This window comes from Buceros rhinoceros, unplaced genomic scaffold (assembly GCF_000710305.1).
Source record: "Buceros rhinoceros silvestris isolate BGI_N320 unplaced genomic scaffold, ASM71030v1 scaffold817, whole genome shotgun sequence".
NCBI lineage: Eukaryota > Metazoa > Chordata > Aves > Bucerotiformes > Bucerotidae > Buceros > Buceros rhinoceros.
The window spans coordinates 17,432-39,228 of NW_010421436.1; the positions used below are offsets into that span (position 1 = coordinate 17,432).

The window sequence follows — 21,797 nt, forward strand, 5'->3', positions numbered from 1 at the left end:
AGCTGCTGGGCCGGTAGCACGGGGTGCTCCTGCACACAGCCGGCCTCTGCAGCTGCCTACGTTCACTTGCAGCCTGCTGCACTGTGCTCCCACTGGAGTATTTTAAATTCCTCCAAAAAGCCCAGTGCTGCCTGAAGACTGACATATTCTGACTTTCTTTCAACAGTATTTCCATTGCCACCAAAACTGTATGTACTTAAAAATTTGGTTACCAAGACTGAGTTCCCAAGGCACCTATGTCTGCACTTCAGATTCAGAAGCTGCATTCCTATTGCTTTCATAGCAACAAAACCTTCTACTGCACCTTTTAAGGTACGAATATAAAACAGTACTTTGAATTCCACAAAGCTTTGGGAATTTTGCCTTAGACCACTCTTCCTCTGCCATCTCAGATGGCAACATTAAAGCCAGATCTGATCTGGAAGGCAAACAACTGAACTTCTCAGACTAGCAGCTGTTTGAAGTCCTAAGAGTAACAGGCAACATGTTTTTACTGCACCAGGTATCCTGCCATCTATACTCTCAAAAAATATTAAGACTATTTCCTAGTACTGAGATGCTTTAATTAGCGTGGCTTAATGTTTTGGATATTCAGAAGATACTCTCTCTGTTTGTAATTAAAATCTGTAAGTATTCTTATAAATAGATTTGGAAATAATTAATTAATTTCTAATTTCAGGTCTTTTTTGTTCCTTCTTAAAAGATGAAAACGAAAGAAACCACAGCCACCAAATTACACGTTTCAAGTAGATTTAGCACACAATGCATTCTTTCTTGGGGGCAGGGGTGAGGGGACCCGAATAAAGAAGAAATATTGATAGGAAATACTGGTACAAAACAAGCTGCTTGAAGGCGGTTTTTTTCCCCCATCTCTTTCCCCCAGCAAACTCATGTCCTAAAACAAAACACCTGCTGATTTAACATGAAAATTGTCATTTCCAGTTTTTTGTACAGTCGCCTCTACAGAAGCCCATCTTGGGGGCAGAGGGGAAACACTAACTCTCCGCACCCCAATAAATTCTACCTGGAACAAGAGAGAAATAGTGACTTAAAATGGCTACTTTACAAAAGTACTAAACACAGACTTCATCTTCAAACTGGTCTATGGATAATCAATTTACAGAACTACACAAGTTTTTTTGTTCTCCTTTAACACTTGAAAAAGGAGAGAAGGATTCAGGAAATTCTTAATCCCAAAGAACCAGCACATGGATTACTGGCAATCGGATCTAAATGTCATTGTGAAAACCAGTTAGAGAAAAGGTTACTCTTAGGACAGGTCAGCAGAGCGTGTGACCGCAGAAATATCCGTGATGAATGTTCATTGTACCATCTTGTACTAAAGCAGTCAATAGGGATTATTTTTCTGTGCAAGTCAGGTGCTCAGCATTTCAGTTAGTGCCATCACATGCCAGTGGGATTTAGCACGGCGTTCCAAGCATTAAAATTCCTACTAAAAACTGTTAAGTGGGTCCAGATTATTTACTAAGCCTGACCAGTTGTAGTATCTAGACACAGAACAACTGGAAACAAGGCAAGCACTCGAGTGACCCACAGAAGAAAAGCTTTGGAAGGTGCCAAGCCCTAGGAGAAAGTTTAAACAGACCTTTTCCCCCTTATTCTATGTCCTTTGTTAGCAATGCAAGCTGTGAGAAGGGGTGAGTCTGAACTCTTGTCCTGATGAGGCTGAAAGGCAGTTACAGTTCTGGACCATAAAACCATAAGGAATCGCTGAAAGGCACTTACAGTCGTGGATCATAAAACCAAAAGGAATTTATGTTCCTGGTTTAAAATGGGAAAGTAACTTGAGTTGGGAAATAGGTCTGCGCAAAGCTCTCATCACCTAAGTGCCACCAGAGAGCTTTCCCTTCAGGTAAGTACGTTGAGGTAATACATATATACACACCTGTGAGCAACCCATGGCCACAGGCAAAAGTGCTCATGTCAGGAATGGCTACATGCCTGTTCAGTGCTTGCAAGTGCTATAGGTTGAGTTTTACCTACACCGAAGAAGAAAAATATTCAGGTTGGTGCCAGCATGAGGGGCTAGTTTACTTAGCCTCATTTTTCTCTCAGTAGAGTCTAAACACACTGGCTCGTTTGAAAGCTTGAGGTTTGGTTTTCCTGTTCTCTTAAAGAGTCAGCTCTCCAAATGTCTTCAGTGTTCAACCACAAACACAGTGGGCTGTGACCATTAATACCTTGGCTCAGCAGTGCCTTGAGCAGGCCTTGTGTGGAGGAAAAAAAACCCAAAATCCCGAAACACACACGACAACCCGCAAAAGGCCTTGTGGGTGACTCGAACACCTATTTACTTCCTGCACGGTCCACAGGATTGTTTGTGTCTTCAGCAGAATAGAACCACTTGCAAATGACATATCACGCATCAGATGAGCGGATCTGTTCCGGGGCAGAATGTCAAGTTTTTAGGTGAAACTTCAGTTTATGATCTGTCAACAAACATTAGTAGAATGTACAGGCAAATCTAGAGGTAATTACAGTCTGTAATGGAAAGTTTTGATTATTCTATAAATATAAGGACTGATAACCCTGTCGATGGTTAACGAAAACGACAGTTGCATACCTTTTGCAATCGACTGTGAATACCTACACAGTTTCTCCTATACTGTGTTACTAAAAAGGAATACACAATCGTTTTCAATAAAGAAATTACGGAGACCGACAACACTCACCTCTCGGAGTGTAGGTTTGCCTTTGAAAAATTCTGTATTTTTGCTACTTTTTGGTGGGTTAAATCTTAAATTCAGAAAAGCACATCCATTAGCAATAGCCTCCAAAGGAGCCGGTCCTTCATATGGAAATCCAAGACCAACGAACAGCTGAAAAACAGAGAACAGGACTATCTTCATTTTTGTTGTTTGCAAAATCTGAAAGCTAAGAGTTAACTTTAAATAAACAATGATGCATTCTAAATGTACCGGTCCAAAATAACATAGCGTTAAGAAGCAAAGAAAAAAACTCAGCAGCTCACCCCTCCTACCCAAGCAGGAACAGAATGTCCTGTAAAACACATTTGACAATAATCTTCTGTAATGAGCTGAGGTGCTTTTTCACAGAGCTGAGACAACAACGACCCCTTTCAGTTCTTTGGGGCAGGGAAGAGTCATTTGGTTGTTTGACTGGTGTTGAAATGGATCTGCTGGGGCTCTCTTGCAGGTACAGGTTTTACTGCAGCAGGCTCACAGGACAGCTACATCACTGTTTCCCCCCTCTCTCCCCCAGCAGCTAACCTGCGGGTTTTGCCAACAGGAACACGCTCCTGCCAAGCTGATTAACTCTTCTAATTAAAACGGTAGATGGCAGCAAACATCAGCTGAAGACACTGTATTGAGGCAGCAAGCACCCGCGTAGCATTAAGACAGTTCAATGCCTCCAAGGTAAATTGACAGAGGAAAAACGCATCGCAAAGCTATTCTTCTCTCAGCCGAGATTACAGGTGCTCCAGAAGAGGCAGTGCTTCTCGCCAGTGTAAAGAAATTTAATGTTTTTTTCAGAGTTCTCTGGCTTTATTTGGATCTCGATGCCTTTCCTGGACCAACATAATGAAAACCCCTGAATTAAATATCTTTCTTTCAATGTCTGTGTATGATGGGAGAATTACAAGCCCTGATTTGTAACAGCAATTTCTCAGCACCGAGTGACTGAACATACACATAGAGCTACTGCTTTTCTCCAGAAAATAAAGAGTAATCTTCGTAACTGTGAGGATCATGTATTCAGGGTGTATGTATTCAAAGAGGTCACATCACACTATTCTGCATCAAATTTTCTGCAACAGGAAGGTGAATCCTAGGGACGGAAGATTCAAAGCTGAAGCCCCTTCGAGGAGCTGATTTGAGCGCTGACACGCAAACCTGCAGTCGGTACTGTGGTGCACAGGCACTGCAGCACCAGTCTCTCCCACTCACGGCAACAACAGCATCAATTCTGAGTTGGCTCGTTTCAAACAGAAAGTTAACACTTCTCAGCATAGTTGAGGACATAGAATTTTCACTGCATGGAGCTGAATATTGATGTTGCAGTTTTCAATTTTCAGGTCAAAAATGCCGCCTACTTGCAAAAAGTTCCTCAGCTATCTTGAAGATCTAAATATCACAGGAAACTCGCCAGTGGCTGATAAAAAAAAAAAAAAGATCTGAAAGACTATCTCCACTGAAGCTGGGTTATCTAAATTTGGGGTTTATATATGGCGTAAGTCAGAAAAATACATACTAAATTTCATCTCAAAAAAGGCTTAATTTAAAGGAAGGTAATCTCTTGAAAATAATCAGTTACGGACATGAAACCATTCCATGCAATCTGCACACATAATGTTATTTATTTAAACTGCTTCTTAGTTCAGGCAGAAAACCAGCTGAGAGCCAGCAATTAAAACCATCTGAAGTATCAATTCTCCTATGATCCTGTGTTTGTCTGTTCTGTGGAAAGTGCTGGGTTGTTTGCTCTGTTTTTCACTTTTTTAATAAACCACTGCTGTGCACTGCTCAACAGTTCTGGGTCCGACTGGGCCGTTTATTTAGGAGGAAGCTTCACAGGGAAAGAAACATGGTTTTATGTTTTGACAGCACAGAGCACACTGTCAACACTTAATCTATAATAAATAGCTCACCACCTGTCCCGCATCCATTTTCCAACCTTACCTCTAAGCAGCACCATACCTTTGAAGAAAGGAAAAGGATGTGTCTGATCCTAGAACAGTGCCTGTGTGTGTGCTGCCTGCTGGCCTGAGGTTGCAGCCTGGCTCACAGCTGCCTGCAGCCACCTCCAGCACCTTCTTTCAACCCTCCAAAATCTTCTGTCGCTCTCCATCACTGTCACTGGGTCAGCTGAAATTCCCCAACTGAATCTAGACCCTGCTCCTGTAAATTGCCCTTTATTAACGCTCCCTTGGTTAGGGAGCTAGTAATTTTGTATGGTTTAAAGAGCTAAACTGAAGAATATCTTAATTGCCTCATTAAAGTCACAGTCATTATGATTTAAAAAGCAAGCATTAGAGAACGCAGGTCATTTCTGTAACTCATTCTTATGATGCTCTAATTTGCTAATCCTTTGAATTACATGCTGCTTATTATTTCCAGAAAGGCTAAAACAATCTGTCAAGATTCTTCTAAAGGTATGCAACAGATACTGCAAGTCGCTAATGGGGAAAGAAGTGACAAAAAAAGAAAAAATAGCAATACCAGGCAACAATTTTCAGGTACCAGTGAAGCAAGCATCTATCCTCAGTACAGTTGAGGCTGTGTGGAAGACAAGGCTCTCTCCCACAAAATGTAGAACAGACTGCGTTTCCAGTATTTTGGAATGTACACTGCTGCCTTCACCACATATGCTGCTGACCACGGCTTTCAGGGTACTCTCTTACCAGATGCTATGTCTGGTACCACAGTCCACTGTGGAGAGGCACCTTCACCCGATGGCTGAAGATCTAGAATGCAAAACTCCCAAGTGAGCAATGTTGGTAACCTAACTGTGGGCACACATGGTTCACCCGAATCTGCTGTGTTAGCTGCAGCACAAGTGCTATGCAGAGTAGAATTCCTTTATGCTCTGCTGGTAGATTAGTGCTGGAAACCATTCCACATTCTGCATGTCAGCACTTTTCTCACCTTTCAAATGGTTTTGAATTCATGCAGTACTTTAAGTAGGCACAGCCACAGTAGACTAAAGCCCCACACAAGGAGGTGATTGCCAGGGGCAGTTCACGGAATAAAAGTCTATCTAAAGGAGGTAACAGCAAGTAATCACAGGTGTACAATGATCACGGTACCAGCCCTATGCTGTTTTTTTAAAAAAACATTTCCTTGATGGCAAGGCGTGTCTGTGCCTGTACATCTGCATGAATCAAAACCAGGGAACTCGTATCTCCAATCTCACTTGCCCATCTCCAGTAAAGCAGGTGTTGAAACCCTTAAGCAGGAATCCTTTGGTTTTCATAAGAAAGGCTCCTCAGGAACCTTTTCTGCCTTTGCACCCCACTGAACCTCTGGTTTGGAATTTCAGGCTTTTGAGTTGACCACCCAGCATGAGTCCAGCCAAGGCAGCATTATTTTCCGATTATAACAGAAGCACGCCTTCCATGGTGTGGTAGCCAAGTGGAGACTTCTCCGACAGGATAAGTGCTTCACAACCATTCCCATGAAAAAAGCGTGGTTTTTATTTTTTGGAAACCATTGACTTTCACCTGACACTAAGCAATTTATTTGTGGCGTTTATGGCACTAGATCGGACTGCTATTAAAATGGGTACTTGAACAAACAGTCTTTCTAAACTATAGCCAAAAGTATTAAATAAGGAGTGAATGTTTTACTTCACTTACTGTAATTCTGACTAGCTGAATATTTAAGAGAGAAATTTCATATTCCAGAAACTAAATGCCATAGTTCCATAAACAGCAGTGCTTATCTTCTCCTCTCCCCTTTCTAACATCACTGCACTTTATCTAATCTCTTCGGTCAGGTTGATAGGTTTATCAGCACTTTTGCATGACTCCTTCCTGAACTTATCTATTCTCTTCTGAACTACAGAATGAGAAGTGCAGCAAAGGTTAACTATCTTGATATATTTTTCTCATGTATATAAAATACTTTCTGGAAAAGTCAATCCTTTTGTGATTAAAGCAACTTTAAAATAGAAGCACTAGTTAAGTGATTTTTCAGCTGACTTTGTGAAGCATGTGGAAGAAAAAAAATATATTACTTCATACAAGGCAATATAAAGAAAAAAGCTTGTTTTCCTATTTCTGCTTATCCAACACTGAAATGGGAGTTTCCCCAAATTGCCTAAACAGGGTGTTGCTCCTACTTTTATTAATCACCATTCAGAAATTGTAAATACCCCTCAGTAAAAGAATTTGGGTTCCCTCAAAAATTCACAGTGACTCGAAGTAAAAAGTTGTATCTGAAACTTTCTCGAAGGGAGGAATATTTCTCAAGAATTTAGTACTGGTTCTTCCAAGAGAATGGTCCAGCTCCTCCAGCTGCCCACTTGGCAAGAAGCCATGTAAGTTGGCAGCAGGGCTGCCAGCTCGCCTACCCTATTTTCCTCTGACGTGATGAATGGCTTTACATCTTCTCATTAGGAACTGCTGACATGTCTCGTTTTTGTCATGCACCACACAGCTGAACTAGCCATGATGAATCTCAAACAGGCCTCTCCTGCTTGGAAAAAGCACTTTGAAACGCGTTGCTTTATAACACGCACCACAATGAAATGGCAGCTGCTTGCTTTGGAGAGTAACTGCGTCCTCTTTCAGCTACTGCAGAGAGACCAAATACACTCTGGGGCTGCAAAGCTCTGATCAAGAATCTGGTGACTGAGCCGTCATCCATGGGGATTTTGTTGTCTAGGGGCAAAATGAAGCAGTGCAACACTTCTGAGTACACTGAAATGTGTGATTTGTTAATGTATTATTCAGCTCTGACTATCTGAAAAATAGATCACTTGTCAGCTGACCTAACAACAACCTGTTAACAAAAAGAAAAATCTAAAAGTTCCTGGAACTTTTAAGGCAAAGTTTGCTGCTTGGAGATGGCAAACAGCAGGCCTAGATGGTTCCAGCAAGCACTGTACCCACAGACGCGGAGTTACGGCTCTGATTATTCACGCACTTTCAGCACACTGATTGTGTAGTGACAAAACCCCATAACTAAATTCATTAAGGGGCTCTGGCCATGTTGCCTAGTGATTAAAGTGATTATGATTAAGAAGTGTCCTTGAAAATCACTGAATGCATGTGCACACACACACAAGGCTCCTCAGGGCACAAAGCTCCCATTCAAGTCAGCTTGATTTTTGTGGAAAACCAGCACTTATTTCAGCCATTCAATCCATGATGCACTTGATATAAACACCAGTGACCCGCACAGGCAGCAGCAGAGAAAGGTGAGTGGTGTTTTGTGCTAAGCTACGTTACTGTCTCTTAAAGGATATAAAAATCTGAAACTGTGAACGTACAGGCAACAAGAAGACTTAGAGAGTGTATGTCTGTTGATCAACACGGAGAGGGAACCATATGTTAAGGCAGAACAGTCAGTGTACCTACGGGGTACTACGCATCAACTAGAAAAACCCACCACCACAACAGCCAACCCAACAATCTGCCTCCAAGCAAAAATGTCCAAACAGATGGCAAATCTCAGTTTCCACTTTCATTCTCAAGATGCTGCTATTTTACTTTTTCTGTTAAACTAGATATATTGCAACAGTATTAGACCAGCATAACAAGTGAAATTCATGATGCAGTAAGGCAGATTTAATTTCATTTCCTTTGGTTCCAACATTAGAAATACTCTGCACTCCCATTTGCCTGACAATAGCAAGTATTAGGAGAAGCAGATGGACTCTTAACTGCTTATCATCAGGTCAGTTTTGTTAGCCTAGCTGCATCACAAACAAATAACTTCCTTAAAAGGAAACCAGCATTTGTCATTTGCAAATCTTCTAACAGAGGATCAGAAAAGCCGTAAGAAAATACTGTTTGCAGACTTAATTTAAAAAAAAAAAATCTTATTAAGAAAGGCTTCCTGATGGGGGTTATGAAACACATTGATGTGTTTCTTAGGACCATGCGCTCAGAAAACTAGCAAATTCTCAAAGGATTTTCCCCAGTGTTAGGAATAAAAAAGTAAATGACCAGTGCACAACAATAGCATAGAAAATCATTAAAATCTGAGATGCTTATAGGACTGAAACCAGTACAGCGTACATCTACGTATTTCACAAAAATAAATTCGTGAAAAATAAGCAATTACTGGTCAAAGACTGAGTCGAACTACTCTGGCTGCTTCCGGTGTCACAAACCCCATATAACCGCCCTGTGCTGAGCTGCACAGTATGTACATACCCACTTGAAATTCTAGATGAGCTATCTCGTCATTAGTGAAAATCAAGCTTTTTAGTGAAATACATGTAAGATAGCTGATGAAAAAATAAGAGGAAGACTTATTCAAACATAACTATTACAATGAACTCTATTTTGTAACTTGTAAGGACTTCAGTAATGCCGTAGGAAGTCCGTTGGCTTATTTTACTGTTTCAGTAAATAGAACACATCTTTTTTTCAGAAGGAATTCACTGTTTGTGCTTGGGGTTATTACAATGTCAATACTCTTCCCGTGTTAGTACTATGATTAACACAGTGATTTCATACACAGGCAAAAGCTGTATAATCTCAGTGTTATCTATGACGAAAGTAAATGCTGACTTTTTAATCTGTAACATTATGCGTATCTGTATGCATCAAGTACATACACGCAGTGGCTGCCTTTAAGAAGCCATAATTTGCCAACAGCTGTCACACAGAGATGTCAAATTACCATGATTTTCCCAAATATTTCAAAAAGGAGATCTCTGCAGTTGTGTGGGAAGACTGGGAGGTGCTTGCTGTTTGCTTTATTTTTTTAATAGATTCTCGTGCACAGCAAGGAACTATCACCAATGGGCAGTAAGTGGTGCAGTTCCAGACATTTTGCTAATTTTAAACGGCAAACCACTTCTTTCACCAAATGGAAGTGAAATACCCTATTTCAAGGTAATCTAGTTTTTTAACGTTATCAAGTGCCACAAAGACTATGGGAATGGTACGGAAACCCCCACAAAGCATTCTAACCACGGGGACAAAAGTCTATGTATTTCTATGTATATGCCATCCCTTATCTTGAGTTCCCTTGACTATGGGGCCACAGGCAAGGCACACCACAAAGAGCACACTCTCTTGCTCGCTCTGTCTGCACAACTGAAGGGGAGGGAGGAACTGAATGATGAATGAAGTGCTCGCTTTTCTTCTTTTCTCCCCCAGAGAGTAGGGTCGCTCTAGGTTAGAGTCATTGGTAGGGCAAAGCAAGCCTGCCTCCTGCACAGCTGCCAGATAGCACCAAACTCGCACATCAGGGCTGTAAAACCAAGCACATTCTCAGCTGATACTCCCCTTGAGCTGAATATCACATTTAGGAAAATGACAAATGCATTTATCCACATTTCTCAAGCTGGTTGTTAAAAGTGTCTGTAACTGTGGGTTGTCATCCCAATTTTCTCATAATAGTTGTCAATCCACAAAACATGGACATGATGAAAAACATATTCTTAGCACAGAGAAGACAACTTAAGCTCCTCTACATTTGATCATTTATTTTTCCAGTGTTTTTAAATTAGGAGCTCATTCGTAGGAGGTGAAATGCATGCGCTTCAGATACTGTTTAAGTGTAGCAATTTTTGCCAATGCTCCCTCTTGACAAACTTACTTTGGTTTCTCTCAGTAGAAACTGCAAATCTCGCCCACTGAGTATACCGTGGTTTTTTACATAGCCAGGAATATAAATGGTGCTTGTCCCGTGAACAGTTCCATGGACTTCCATATAGGTGTGGATGACGTCCAGATATGCCTTCTTGTCCTGTAATAGCAACAGTAAAATATTTTCACCCTTTACACATTTCAAGCAGTAGTGTTCAGTCAGAGCTGGTTTTTTATCTTCCGTACCACAAACACCAGAAAAGTTGTTCACTCATTCTAATACACCTTCCATAATATTTAATCTTCCATTACATTATTGGTTTTGTTTTCTATTAGACTGGAAGAAAACTGCAGCTTTTAAATTCATATTACAGGTATAAATACATCAATACCAAGGTCCTCTTAATTTCTAATTGGACAAAAAGCAGGTCCCCATCAGATAGCTGTAATCTCAGCATGCCTAAACAATACCTGGCCTAAAACTACTAAAAGACTCATTTTGAAATACCAAATTTTCACTCTGTTTTTGTCAGAGATGCAAAATAATAGATTTATCTTCTTTTCAAAGAAAGGGTGAATCTCACCTTAGGAAGATGCACTCCTGCTACCTGAATAACTGAATACACATCTTTATCTAAATACCTGAGTCCCATGAGATACCTACAAATATTCTACTCACCTAAAGTTTTAAAGACATTTTGGTAAAAACCCAGAGAAGAGTAATGACTTTAGTCTTGCATTAAAAAAAAAAAAGTTAAAAAAAAGAGTAAACCATCCCAGTTGGCAAACAAGAATTACTTTAATTTTCAATGCCATATGTTTTTCAAATTTTAAAGACTACTAGCATTCCAAAAGCAATTAGCTGTAGACTGTATTTACAGCCAGTATGCAGCACAGATCAGAGAGACTTTCCCTCAATATTTGCACATAATCTTAGTAATAGCTCTAAAATCAGGCAACAAGTTTCGGTACTTACTGGCAGCAGGGGAGTTTTAAAGAATTCTATTTTCACTCACTATTTTTGTCATGCAAATTCTTTACGTGGTTCCTCCACAGCTCTCTGTGAAAGCTGGCCAACAATTACACTGAAGTTCACTCACAGGGCAAGTTGACTCCTGAGAATCCTGTCTTTCCAAGTCTTGGAGAAGCAATAAGGTGTCAGGCCCAGGTGAATGAGCAGTACCACTTCCCAAAACTTCCTTGCTAAATTAGTTGTTGGTGTATATTTGAATACATGGGCTGTTTACTGTCATGTAAGAGCTGCCTTCTAGCTTTAGGTTGCTCCACTGGTGAACCTGTTTGTGACGGAAGTAGATTACCTGCCTCACCATTAAGTCACCCTGTTCTGGTAGCTATGCCAAAGCTGCACTAGTCAGACAATGTTCTGGGCTAAGTCCTACATAAAGCAGCCAACAAATAGAGACAAACGCACTTGCTTGTTTGATGTGGCTGCTGTTACAGTAAATTAACACAAATATTTTAAAAAACTAAAAGCTTGCTCCATTTATTTACCCTCCTTTTACTTCAAATTTGAATTACTCTGAAATTCAGAGATGTTCCTCTCGTCACGAGAAACCATGGAGAAGCTCCCAGACTTTACTAAGAGAAAACCCACTGTAGAACTTTGCTTGGCACATGTGGAGCAGAAATATAAATGGAGTCGCCTGGTCTTGTTTCCAGAGTGCAGCAGCGGTCTGTCGCTAGAAATGTACTTTAACCTTGCCTGCCTGGCTGTGAGTACCAGCAGAGCCTCTGAGCTCGGCTGTACTGCTCTGAATGGCAAGAGGAGGCAAGGCAGCAGAGGCAGGTACCACTACGTGGTCTGCCTACAGTACCAACACGGACAGGCTTCCTTCGGCTTTTACGGGCTCCTGTGACAAGCTGACAACACGAATGCCCTCTAACTCATGACAAACAGGAGAAGTAAGTGGCTAGAAGGAACAAAGCCAAGACTATCTAAAACTACACTTACTTATTTTAACGATTTCCACAACAATTTTCCAAACCTGTTACAGAATATTTAGTGGCTCTAAAATAAAATATTTGACATTAAAATTATTTAGTCTTTACAATCTTTCTAACGGTTCCAGTCTGCCTACTGCATCCATGTGCTGTCCTCTATACAAATACCAGCACTTGACTACTACAGAACAGGGAATACAAGACCGGGAAAAAACCCTCTTATTCTAAGATGGGGTGAAAAGAACAGGCTTCCATGCTGTATCTACAGGAGTATTTGGGGGGAGAGAGGGATGGTTTTTACTTAAACTGTTGAAGTTACAAAATCATGTAATAAACATTACTAATAAATTCAAATTAACTGAGCAGACACACAAATTATATTTAAATTAATAAATAACCATTCAATTTAGGAAGACAAAGCAAAAGCAGTGATAAAATCTGCATGCTTTAAGCACCTCTTCAAGTGCAAACTAAACATTACATACAGCCGTATCATTAATTGTGAACATTACTTAAGCACGTGGTTGACTTATTTCCTGTTTCTGTCTAAAACCACAAATAAAACATTTAGTATCCCCAAAAGCATCAAGGCTTCCATCCATAATATTCAGAAAAGTAATGGACTTCTAAATGGTGATACTGGGTTTCCACCTCCATGAGACAGAGTTACTATATATAGACTGTGCTACAGAGACTATAGAAATTATTTTTCCTCACAAGGGAAACATTATTATAGATAGATAGGCGTAAGTAAAGGGATCAATATATAGGAAATGTATGAATTAGTTTTCAAACAAGAGTAAAAACATGAAAAAACAAGACACACAAGCTGAGAAAAAAATCTTTCCTCCCCCAAAGGGTAATCCTCTTTTTCTGAATCAAATGAAATTTTTAAAGAACAATGGGAACAGAGATGAGATCTTTGTTCCCTTTACATAAATCAATAATTTTTAGTTCTTCTAAAAGTCTTTCTCTATGAAGGAAAAAAAACCCAAACCAAAAAAGCCCAACCAAAAACTCAGAAAGCACAACCCACAAAACAATCACTCCTTTATTCCCTTATCCACCATGAGTCAAAAGCAACTGCTTTTATAATCATCTATAAAGCACCATAAAAACACCATTAGCACTTCATACCTCACACAGATCTCACTAACATTTGTCTCCTCTTGCATTTCAGCAGTCCTGGATTTCCACATTCCTTGTAGAAAAGTTATTTTGGATCACAGGAGTATGCATTGTAACATGTCATTTCACAAAATAACCATGACAATTCTAAGCACTAAAACCAGCGAATTAGAAAATGAGGGAGCATAACTATAGCATTTCTAAATGGAAAGGCTACAAGTAAATAAATCAAGAAATGTGATTTGCAAACAAAATATCAACATTCCTTCACCTGTTAATCCACTTCCCGAGTTTGCTTGTTTGGGTGCAGATATAAATATTCTTTTATCTTAAACCATTTCAGAGTAAACAAAATTTTCTTTCTCCAAAATGAATTCAAAGAGAAAAGACCGTGGGCTGCTGGCCACTAATGCAAAATCAGCATTGTCTGCTGTGTTTGTGTAACCCATGTCTGCTGTCTGTACTGCAAATCTAGACTTCGAGCATGAAAGTTAACCACAACAGGAAAAAAAAAAGGGCAAATTATTTCTCCTCCAGAATGAAACTGGAAGCCTAATGGTGAGTAACAGTCACACAAACCTTTTCCAAAACATCTTTTCAGCAGCTAAAATAAACATGCCATTCAGGCAAGTAGATCATTTTGTAGATCATTGACTGCAGAACTGTTATTAGTGTTCATCAATTATTTCCACCTACTTCTAAAAGCATCATGGCGAGGCCGTTCTCATCAAAGAAATCAAATGACAGCTGTCTGATAAAGGACAATGTTGACAAAAATATGTAGTCTGAAGGGCTGACATTTTAAGTTTGGTGGGTGAAAAATTTAAGTATAAACGTTACAAGAATATGCGGTATAAACACGATGTATTAAGAACTAAACTCTAAGTTTTCTTGATGTAGCAGATGGTGACAATTAACAACTCTGCCTTACCATCAGTTTGTCACCCTGGGTTAGCACAGTGTTTTACAATTTTAGGCCATTCAGGTACCCTCCCAGAACACCAGAAATTCAGCACTGAAAGAAACTAAGTACCACATATACAGAACTACAGGCCAACTATATTATGGAAGAGCTTGATTCAGAGTCCCAAACTGGTTTATGGGTTAAAGGTTCAAACTGCAAAACATATCTAAAACAGCCCATATACCCAGACTCACTTTCTGCAAGATGACGACAATGGTTTAATAAAGCTTGACAAATGTAACTCAGACAAGTGAGTGCTGGGATAGATGTTTGCATACATCCCATATCATTAGGACTAGAAGCCCTAACATCCAGGTGCATATTTTCCCAAACATCAAGTCTGAGGTAAGCCAAAATCCAGTGATATGCAACATGTGACAACTGAGATTCACACACAAACATACGAGTGGAAAACCTCTCTTTTCGAGAGCTGTCACACTCTCAAAGACTTTTCAAGACATCCTTGAATAATGAAAATCCTGACAACTGGGGCACTAGAAGAGACCACAAATGACGGAGAATTCACAGCTAAACAGATACACTGTTTAACTGGAACAGTTTTACAGAGGTAAATCATAGGAAGTAATAATTTGGAGCACAAATATGAATTCTACACGGAACAAATTATCTGAAACTTAAAGGGTTAACTATATAACCACATGAACCTCTCAAAATTACAATAGCAAATTCTTTCCACAAGGAAATCCCCTCTCACCAAATTGGTAGTGTTCTCTGAAGAAGCCAATTTGCATGTAGAGACTCTTCAAAAGATCTTCGAGAACCGATTCTCTTTGGGATAGAGGGGAGTCACTCCTGAGGATGAATAGTTAGCACATGAAAGAGAAGTCTATCTGAACTATTCAGAGTAGCAAAACTGAATCTAACTTCTAAACATCGCAGAAAAACATCGCACTGCTGAACACTCGGCATTGTAAAGCTTTTGAAAAAGCCCCCTCAGTAATGTAAGGGATAGAGTGACTAGGAAATAGACTGACTGATAAATTCAATATAAATAAAGGGATGCACATGCTGGAAACCAGCCCTAGCTTCACATATGAGTAATGGAACTAAGCTAACTAGCAACACTCAGGAACGAAGACTGCGCCATGAAAACATGATTATGGACCATGAAAAAAAATCAGTCCAGTGTTCAGGAGCAGTCAGTCCACCCACCAATCCAGTTAGCGATGAAAATTATTTAGAAAAGAACAGAGAAATAAAGAGGATATCATTGAACTTTTCTACAAAAACACCATTTCATCCCTTCTCGAATACCATTGCGCTTCTGGTCCCTTTTCTCAAAAAGAAGCTGAGAACACCGGATGTGGTTGCGAGAGGCGTAAGAGAGATCCAAGCTACAGAACGGTTTCCATCATTACTAGGGAACTCTGTAACGAGTTCATTAACAATGCTTCAGCTGGGAAAAGACAACTTGGCAGGATACGAGAGAGATTTACAAAACCATAATTGGCATAAAGAACGTGGATAGTAACTGACTATTCATAATGTCCTGAGACAAAGGAAGCTAAACAAACCTAGTTGGAGGCAGGTTTAGAAAAATCTGAAAGTTAATGATTCCTCCTGCAACAGGTCAGAGATTTGAGGGACTTCACGACAGAGAATTTGTGGAGGCAAAAAGGTTTGCACAGGTTCATGATCAAACAAGTGCTTTGAAGTCACCTCTTAGTGAGATCTCAAAAGTGCGTCAACAGTGAGTTTCTCCATAGACAAACAAACCACCCTGAGCTGAAAAAAGCTGAAAAGAGAGTGTAAAGGAAGTATTATGTAAATTTGCCACACTTTCGCTCTTTCATGAATGTCCATTTATGGCTTCTACCACATATATCTATCTACACAAAATACACGTTATTGCATATATACATTATTTATTTGCAATACATAATCTCTGCACAAAGAATGAATAAAACATCTCAGTAAAGATGAGGATTCTTCAAGATCTGCCAAAAATGCTGCTTATTCCGTTCCCTATTCTCATCTTTATCTATTCCATTCATCATTTCTCGCAGTTCCTCATCCATGAAGCTGAGGTTTTTCAAAGATTTGACAGTTTCATCACCACGAATGTGCACTAATGCCTAACGTGGAATTTCTTGTCCTCTTAATGGAAATTTCCAGAACTAACAATGACACATACTTGTGCACTGTAAGTGCTGAAACAGAAAAGTGCAGGGGTATAGAAGAAAATAGGAAGTGAGACCACAGGAAGAACAGATTGTGTTGGCTTTGAGATAATCTAAAGAACACTAGTAGATGATTCTGTTAATCAGTATTGTACAACCTCACTAACTCATTTTGCAGCTGAGGAGTTCTGCAGAATGCAAATTTGATCCCTGGCCTGTCTGAAAGGTAAATATTAACGTGAAAACATTTTTTTCTTTCTTCAAAATGAATAAAATTCTTATTTTCATAATAAATGTCAAATAATAACCCTTTAAAAGTGTTCGTACATGTATACTTATTTACTGCACCGAGAGCTGCCCATTTGCTTTGATTTAGTTTTTTGATCCACACCTCTTTCAGAAGCAAACAGTGCCTTTCAGATATGTTGCCAAACTAAAGTGTGTGTCTTATTTAAAGTTGTTATGGGGCATAAAGCAGGACAGGGTGCCTGGTGACAGCAACTAGGGAAAGTTTTGATGGATAATAAGCCTGCAGTGTTGCCGAAAACTTGGAGGAAGACAAAATAAAAACACCATGAGACAAGTTTGTGAGTGCACTGCCTGCATGGGAGATAAAAGGTGAGAAGGATCTTTCCTCCCTTTCCTTATGTCTTTTTCAGCTTAAGAATTGAGATTAAATGTTCAGCCAAAGTGTGTTACTAAATATGAAGCACAAAAACCAATCAGAAGGAAGGGAAAAGTCAATGCTGCCAGCAGTGAGACTGATCTCCGCACGTAACAACTATTCCTAGAAGTATAATTTTTCCTCTCTTGACTTCTCCTCAGTTTCTTCCTCCCACCTCATGCACGAGGCCATATGATGGGGAAATTACATACGTCACGCGGAGCTATAAACAGGCATTAGTCAGAACAGCCTTGGTTAGCTAAATGGATCCATCTCCCATCTCTCACTCTTCAAAACTCGTTATGCAGACAGTATAGATTTAAGAAGAATGCCCATCTTGCCAAGTGGCATTAGGGAGAAACTCACATATTGTTTTGCCTTTATATATACAAATATTTTAAAGACAACTCCAATACACCTTAACAAAATCTATTAAACACAATTGTATATAATGTATTGATGGTTATTTTGATACAAGCAAAATCCTGACTTCCGTCACAGCACCCCACAGAAAAAGAAATAGCAAATACTGTAAAATGATTCTTGACTGAGGGTAAAAGTATTGGAACAGTAGGACAGGAAGTTGCAGGAAGAACAAAGAAAAGACACCAAAATGGGAGCTAAGAGGACATGAAAGGCTTCAAACATTCCCTTTTAATTGAAATATTTCTGTAATTAAAGCCAATTTTGATAATGGAGGGCATTATGGGTTTCACTCACATTTTACTCATTCCTTCTTTCTCACTTAGGCAGAGGTAGGACTCTCTTTACTCCTTAGTACTGCCAGAAATCCCAGACAAACCCCCAAACCTTTGATTACAACAAACACATCCAAAACTTGGCAAATGTTGCCCTTGACAGCTTACCTCTAAGGATAACTTTCAGAAATGTGGCAAAGTTTTTTAGAGCTTCCTATTTGTATTCCTGAACCCACTTAAGGCTGATTTAGTTGTAAACAAGATGTTTCTTACAGTCTTTGCTTACACCCTTCCTGATATCCAGCAAGACGTACCCACACTTGCCCACTGCAATATGGGACGAACACCACTGGTCTTCGGCCATGGGCTGACATCATTTGTGTATCCAGCAGACCTGACAGAAGTCACCACTGTATTACTCCCCCTGTTACTTGTCATGTTGATACTCGTCACGTTCATGCCCCACTGAATGATGAGGGAAGACACAGCATTGTCTGTGAGCAGTCCTTATTTCTCTAGCTACGAGTACCTGTTCAGTGTACCCAGTTTAAGCTGGTGGTCTGAGCTAGCCTCATCAACTCTACCCAGCCATGCAGCAGAGCTGGGAATATGGGATTTTTAACAAAAATGAAAGTAATTCCGCTTTTTTGTTTTTTTCCCCCGGCCTACCTAGATGCAGAAAAGGACCCATGTTCACTGCTTTATAGAATCATGATGGCAGGTAGCTATTCTAGTCCCACCCACAGGGGAAAAAAGGTCCTGTGCATGCCTCAGTTCCATTTCAACCTGCTTGGTTTAAAATTTGCAAGTGCTGTTCCCCAAGAGCATCTCAGTCTGGGGGCTGGAATGCTTTGCCCCCCGCACTGTGCTAGCAGCAACATAAGTATTCTGTGGAGATTAACTTTTTGTTAATTGGCCATGTTCAATATAAAGAAAAAGAGCAGGATAAATAGATTAGTCTGGTTCTGTACAAGCCATGGTGGAGATGAAAAGAGTATTGAACATGGAAAATGAAAGAAACATGAAATAAGCAAATTACACAGACACAAGATTAGTTCAGGCTTTCTGCTGATCACAAGAATTGGATTTTATGACTCCAGATAAGACGTCCCGCACTGTCACCGACTCAGAGCTTATCTGCAGTGATTGCACTTCATGTACCAGTGCATATGGGCATGACTTGCAGTTACAACACGCAAGTTTTTAATGTGCTTGATGTTAGAAGAACACAGTAAGAATTTTAGTGTGGCCAGATATCAAGTCATTCATCTTGGAAGAATAAGAGAGGCAATGCTGATAGAAATGGAGCAGTGACTTGAGAAGCAGCAGTTCTAAAAAATTATACAAGGGTCTTGGCTAAGTCGTCTGAACACGAGTTCCGAATGATGAAAAGGGGATATGCCTAACAATGCCTGTAGCGTTTCTTTTTGATTTGGCGCTGGTACAGTCCATGTGCCCTTTGCTAACACTCACATTTCAAGAGGAATGTGAACAATCTTGAAAAAGTTCAGAGGAAACAGCCATGTGAGAACACTTAAGGGTTAGGAAGCACAAAGCTCTCAGTGGTTCAGCATACACAGGCTTATCAGGACGTGACTACAGGTTACTTTGACCTCAATCTTTATATTCCCACAGGGAAACAGAACAGAAGCACTGTCAGTCCAGAGGCAAAGTCTATAACTGCTACCAAGACTGGAAATTACCATTTGGACATCTGTACCAGGATAATGCAAAGTCTTAAGAGGGAAGACAATTATTTGAAGATTTTACCAGAGGAAATAGTGGGGTTTCCATTGTGTGCTATTTAAAAATCAAGATTGGATCTTCTTTTTCAAAAAGCCAGGGTTTTGTCTTAATCAGCCCATGAATATCCTGTGTGTCACAGAGAATCTCAGACTACGCAATCACAAATCTCCCCTCCGGGCATATAAGCTATTAATACATATTTCTGAATCTCTGCAGGCTGAATAAACTGAGAAAGATATATATACGTCAGTGAAAAAAACCCTGGTGACTAAGCAACTATCTTGTTCCTTAAATCCAACTAGTATTCAACAGGTTGTTCTGCTGACATGCATTACAAATCAGGTCAGGAAGTATAGATGATTATTACATGCAACTGTTCCTGAGAGACCAATAATGAGATCAGGAACTAGAAGTACAAGAGCCTCAGTTAGAAAAGACTCGAAGGAAAGGATCCCAGCTCTGCGCAGCGTTCTGCAGACAGACGAAAAGACTGCAGGTGGAAGCATACTAAGCCATTTTACTCCACGAGCCAAATAAAATAACTGTAACACTATTTACTATGATGCAAAGCAAAATTTCCTTTTAAGATACAGATTACATGGCAATAAACTCAAACATAAATCACACACAGCTAACATACATATTTGTCTCAGCACAGTAGCCAAGAAGCATTCACCTCTATCTTTTTCCTACCATTGGCGACACTCTCCCATTTCTCTTAAGCTTTTGTTTTGTTTTCTCTCACAGATGGACCATTTACTTGTAGCTATCATTTTTCAAGAATGTTGCTTCTGTGGTTCAGAAAACTGTGCAAGACCAATAATCTCATGCCAATGAAGAGAAAAGGAAAGAAAATGTGAGACATGGGTGCTCTCACACTGTCGTATTGTTTGGTCCTATGCATGTCTGCTGGGTTTGGATTTGGGGCAGAGTTAATTTTTGTCACAGTAGCTGGTACCAGGCTGTGTTTTGGATCTGTGCTGGAAACAGTGACGATAACACAGGGATGTTTTAGTCACTGCTGAGCAGCGCTTACACAGTCAAGGCCTTTTCTGCTCCTCACCCCACCAGCGAGTAGGCTGGAGGTGCATGTGAAGCTGGGGGAGGGGGGCGGGGGACACACAGCTGGGACAGCTGACCCCAAGTGACCAAAAGGATGTTCCAGACCATATGATGTCATGCTCAGCATATAAAGCAGGGGAAGAAGAAGGAAGAGGGGATGTTGGGAGTAATGGCATTTGTCTTCCCAAGTCACCGTTACGCAGGATGGATCCCAGTGTTCCTGGAGATGGCCACACACCTGCCTGCCCGTGGGAAGTGCTGAATGAATTCCCTGGTTTGCTTTGCTTGTGCGTGCGGCTCTGCTTTACCTGTTAAACTGCCTGTACCTCAGCCCACGAGTTTCCTCACTTTTATCCTTCCAATTCTCTTCCCCACCCCGGCCGGGGGGATGAGCAAGTGGCTGTGCGGGGCTTAGTCGGCGGCTGGGGTTAAACTACAACAGTATGGCACAGCGTGTACTCATCAGTTCCTTTTTCAGCTGACAAGGGGCTTAAAATAAGGTCTCCTTAGGCAGGAGTCAAGGCATAGAGTACCTGGGCACACAGAACTAGAGGTAACTTGGAATAAATCCATTTATTAGTAAGTAAACACTTTTCTTTGAAAACTACAGGAGAGACACTCCTAGGCAGGGTAGGCAGGAAGAAGGAGTTCCAGAAAATGACAACGAACAAAAAGCAGAGACCACTGCGAGCTTAACCCCACAATCTACATTAACTTGGTAAAAATATGCCCAAACCTCAATGTTTATTCTGCAGCTCTTGTTTGCAGATAGGAGACAATACCATAATTGCAATATTGAAGAAACGAAACTCTGATATTATTATATGGAGATAAAATGAGATTGAACACTTCCAGGGTCTTTAGTTAAACACAATTTCCAGGTCAAAATGCAGCACATTTTTGGTTGTAGATAGAAGACAACGGAAAGACCCATTTGCTTATAACATTAAAGTTTATAAAGCTTCTGACACCTTCAATTTCCCATCACTTTTAACAGCTTCTGCATTTTCAGAATACATTTCACAGTACATTGTGATATCAAATAAATATATTTCATACTATCACAAAGATGCACATAGAGCAAAGGATCCACATCAATCTAGACAGAAGCTTCCTCATCAGAAAGACTGAAAAATGTTCAATCTATTTAAATATGTTTATTTTCAGAAAAAGAACTTATTAG

General features: G+C 40.1%; 1 protein-coding gene across 1 annotated transcript in view; it reads right to left on the minus strand.

Annotated features, from left to right (window-relative positions):
* MGAT5 (mannosyl (alpha-1,6-)-glycoprotein beta-1,6-N-acetyl-glucosaminyltransferase) overlaps window positions 1-21,797 on the minus strand; it is a 74,938-nt gene that overhangs the window by 8,779 nt on the left and 44,362 nt on the right. Inside the window, exons 11-12 of the mRNA XM_010139657.1 lie at window positions 10,260-10,409; window positions 2,694-2,840 (exon numbers count right to left, since the gene is read on the minus strand). Coding sequence (XP_010137959.1) covers window positions 2,694-2,840; window positions 10,260-10,409 — 297 coding nt within the window. The remainder of the gene's footprint in view (window positions 1-2,693; window positions 2,841-10,259; window positions 10,410-21,797) is intronic.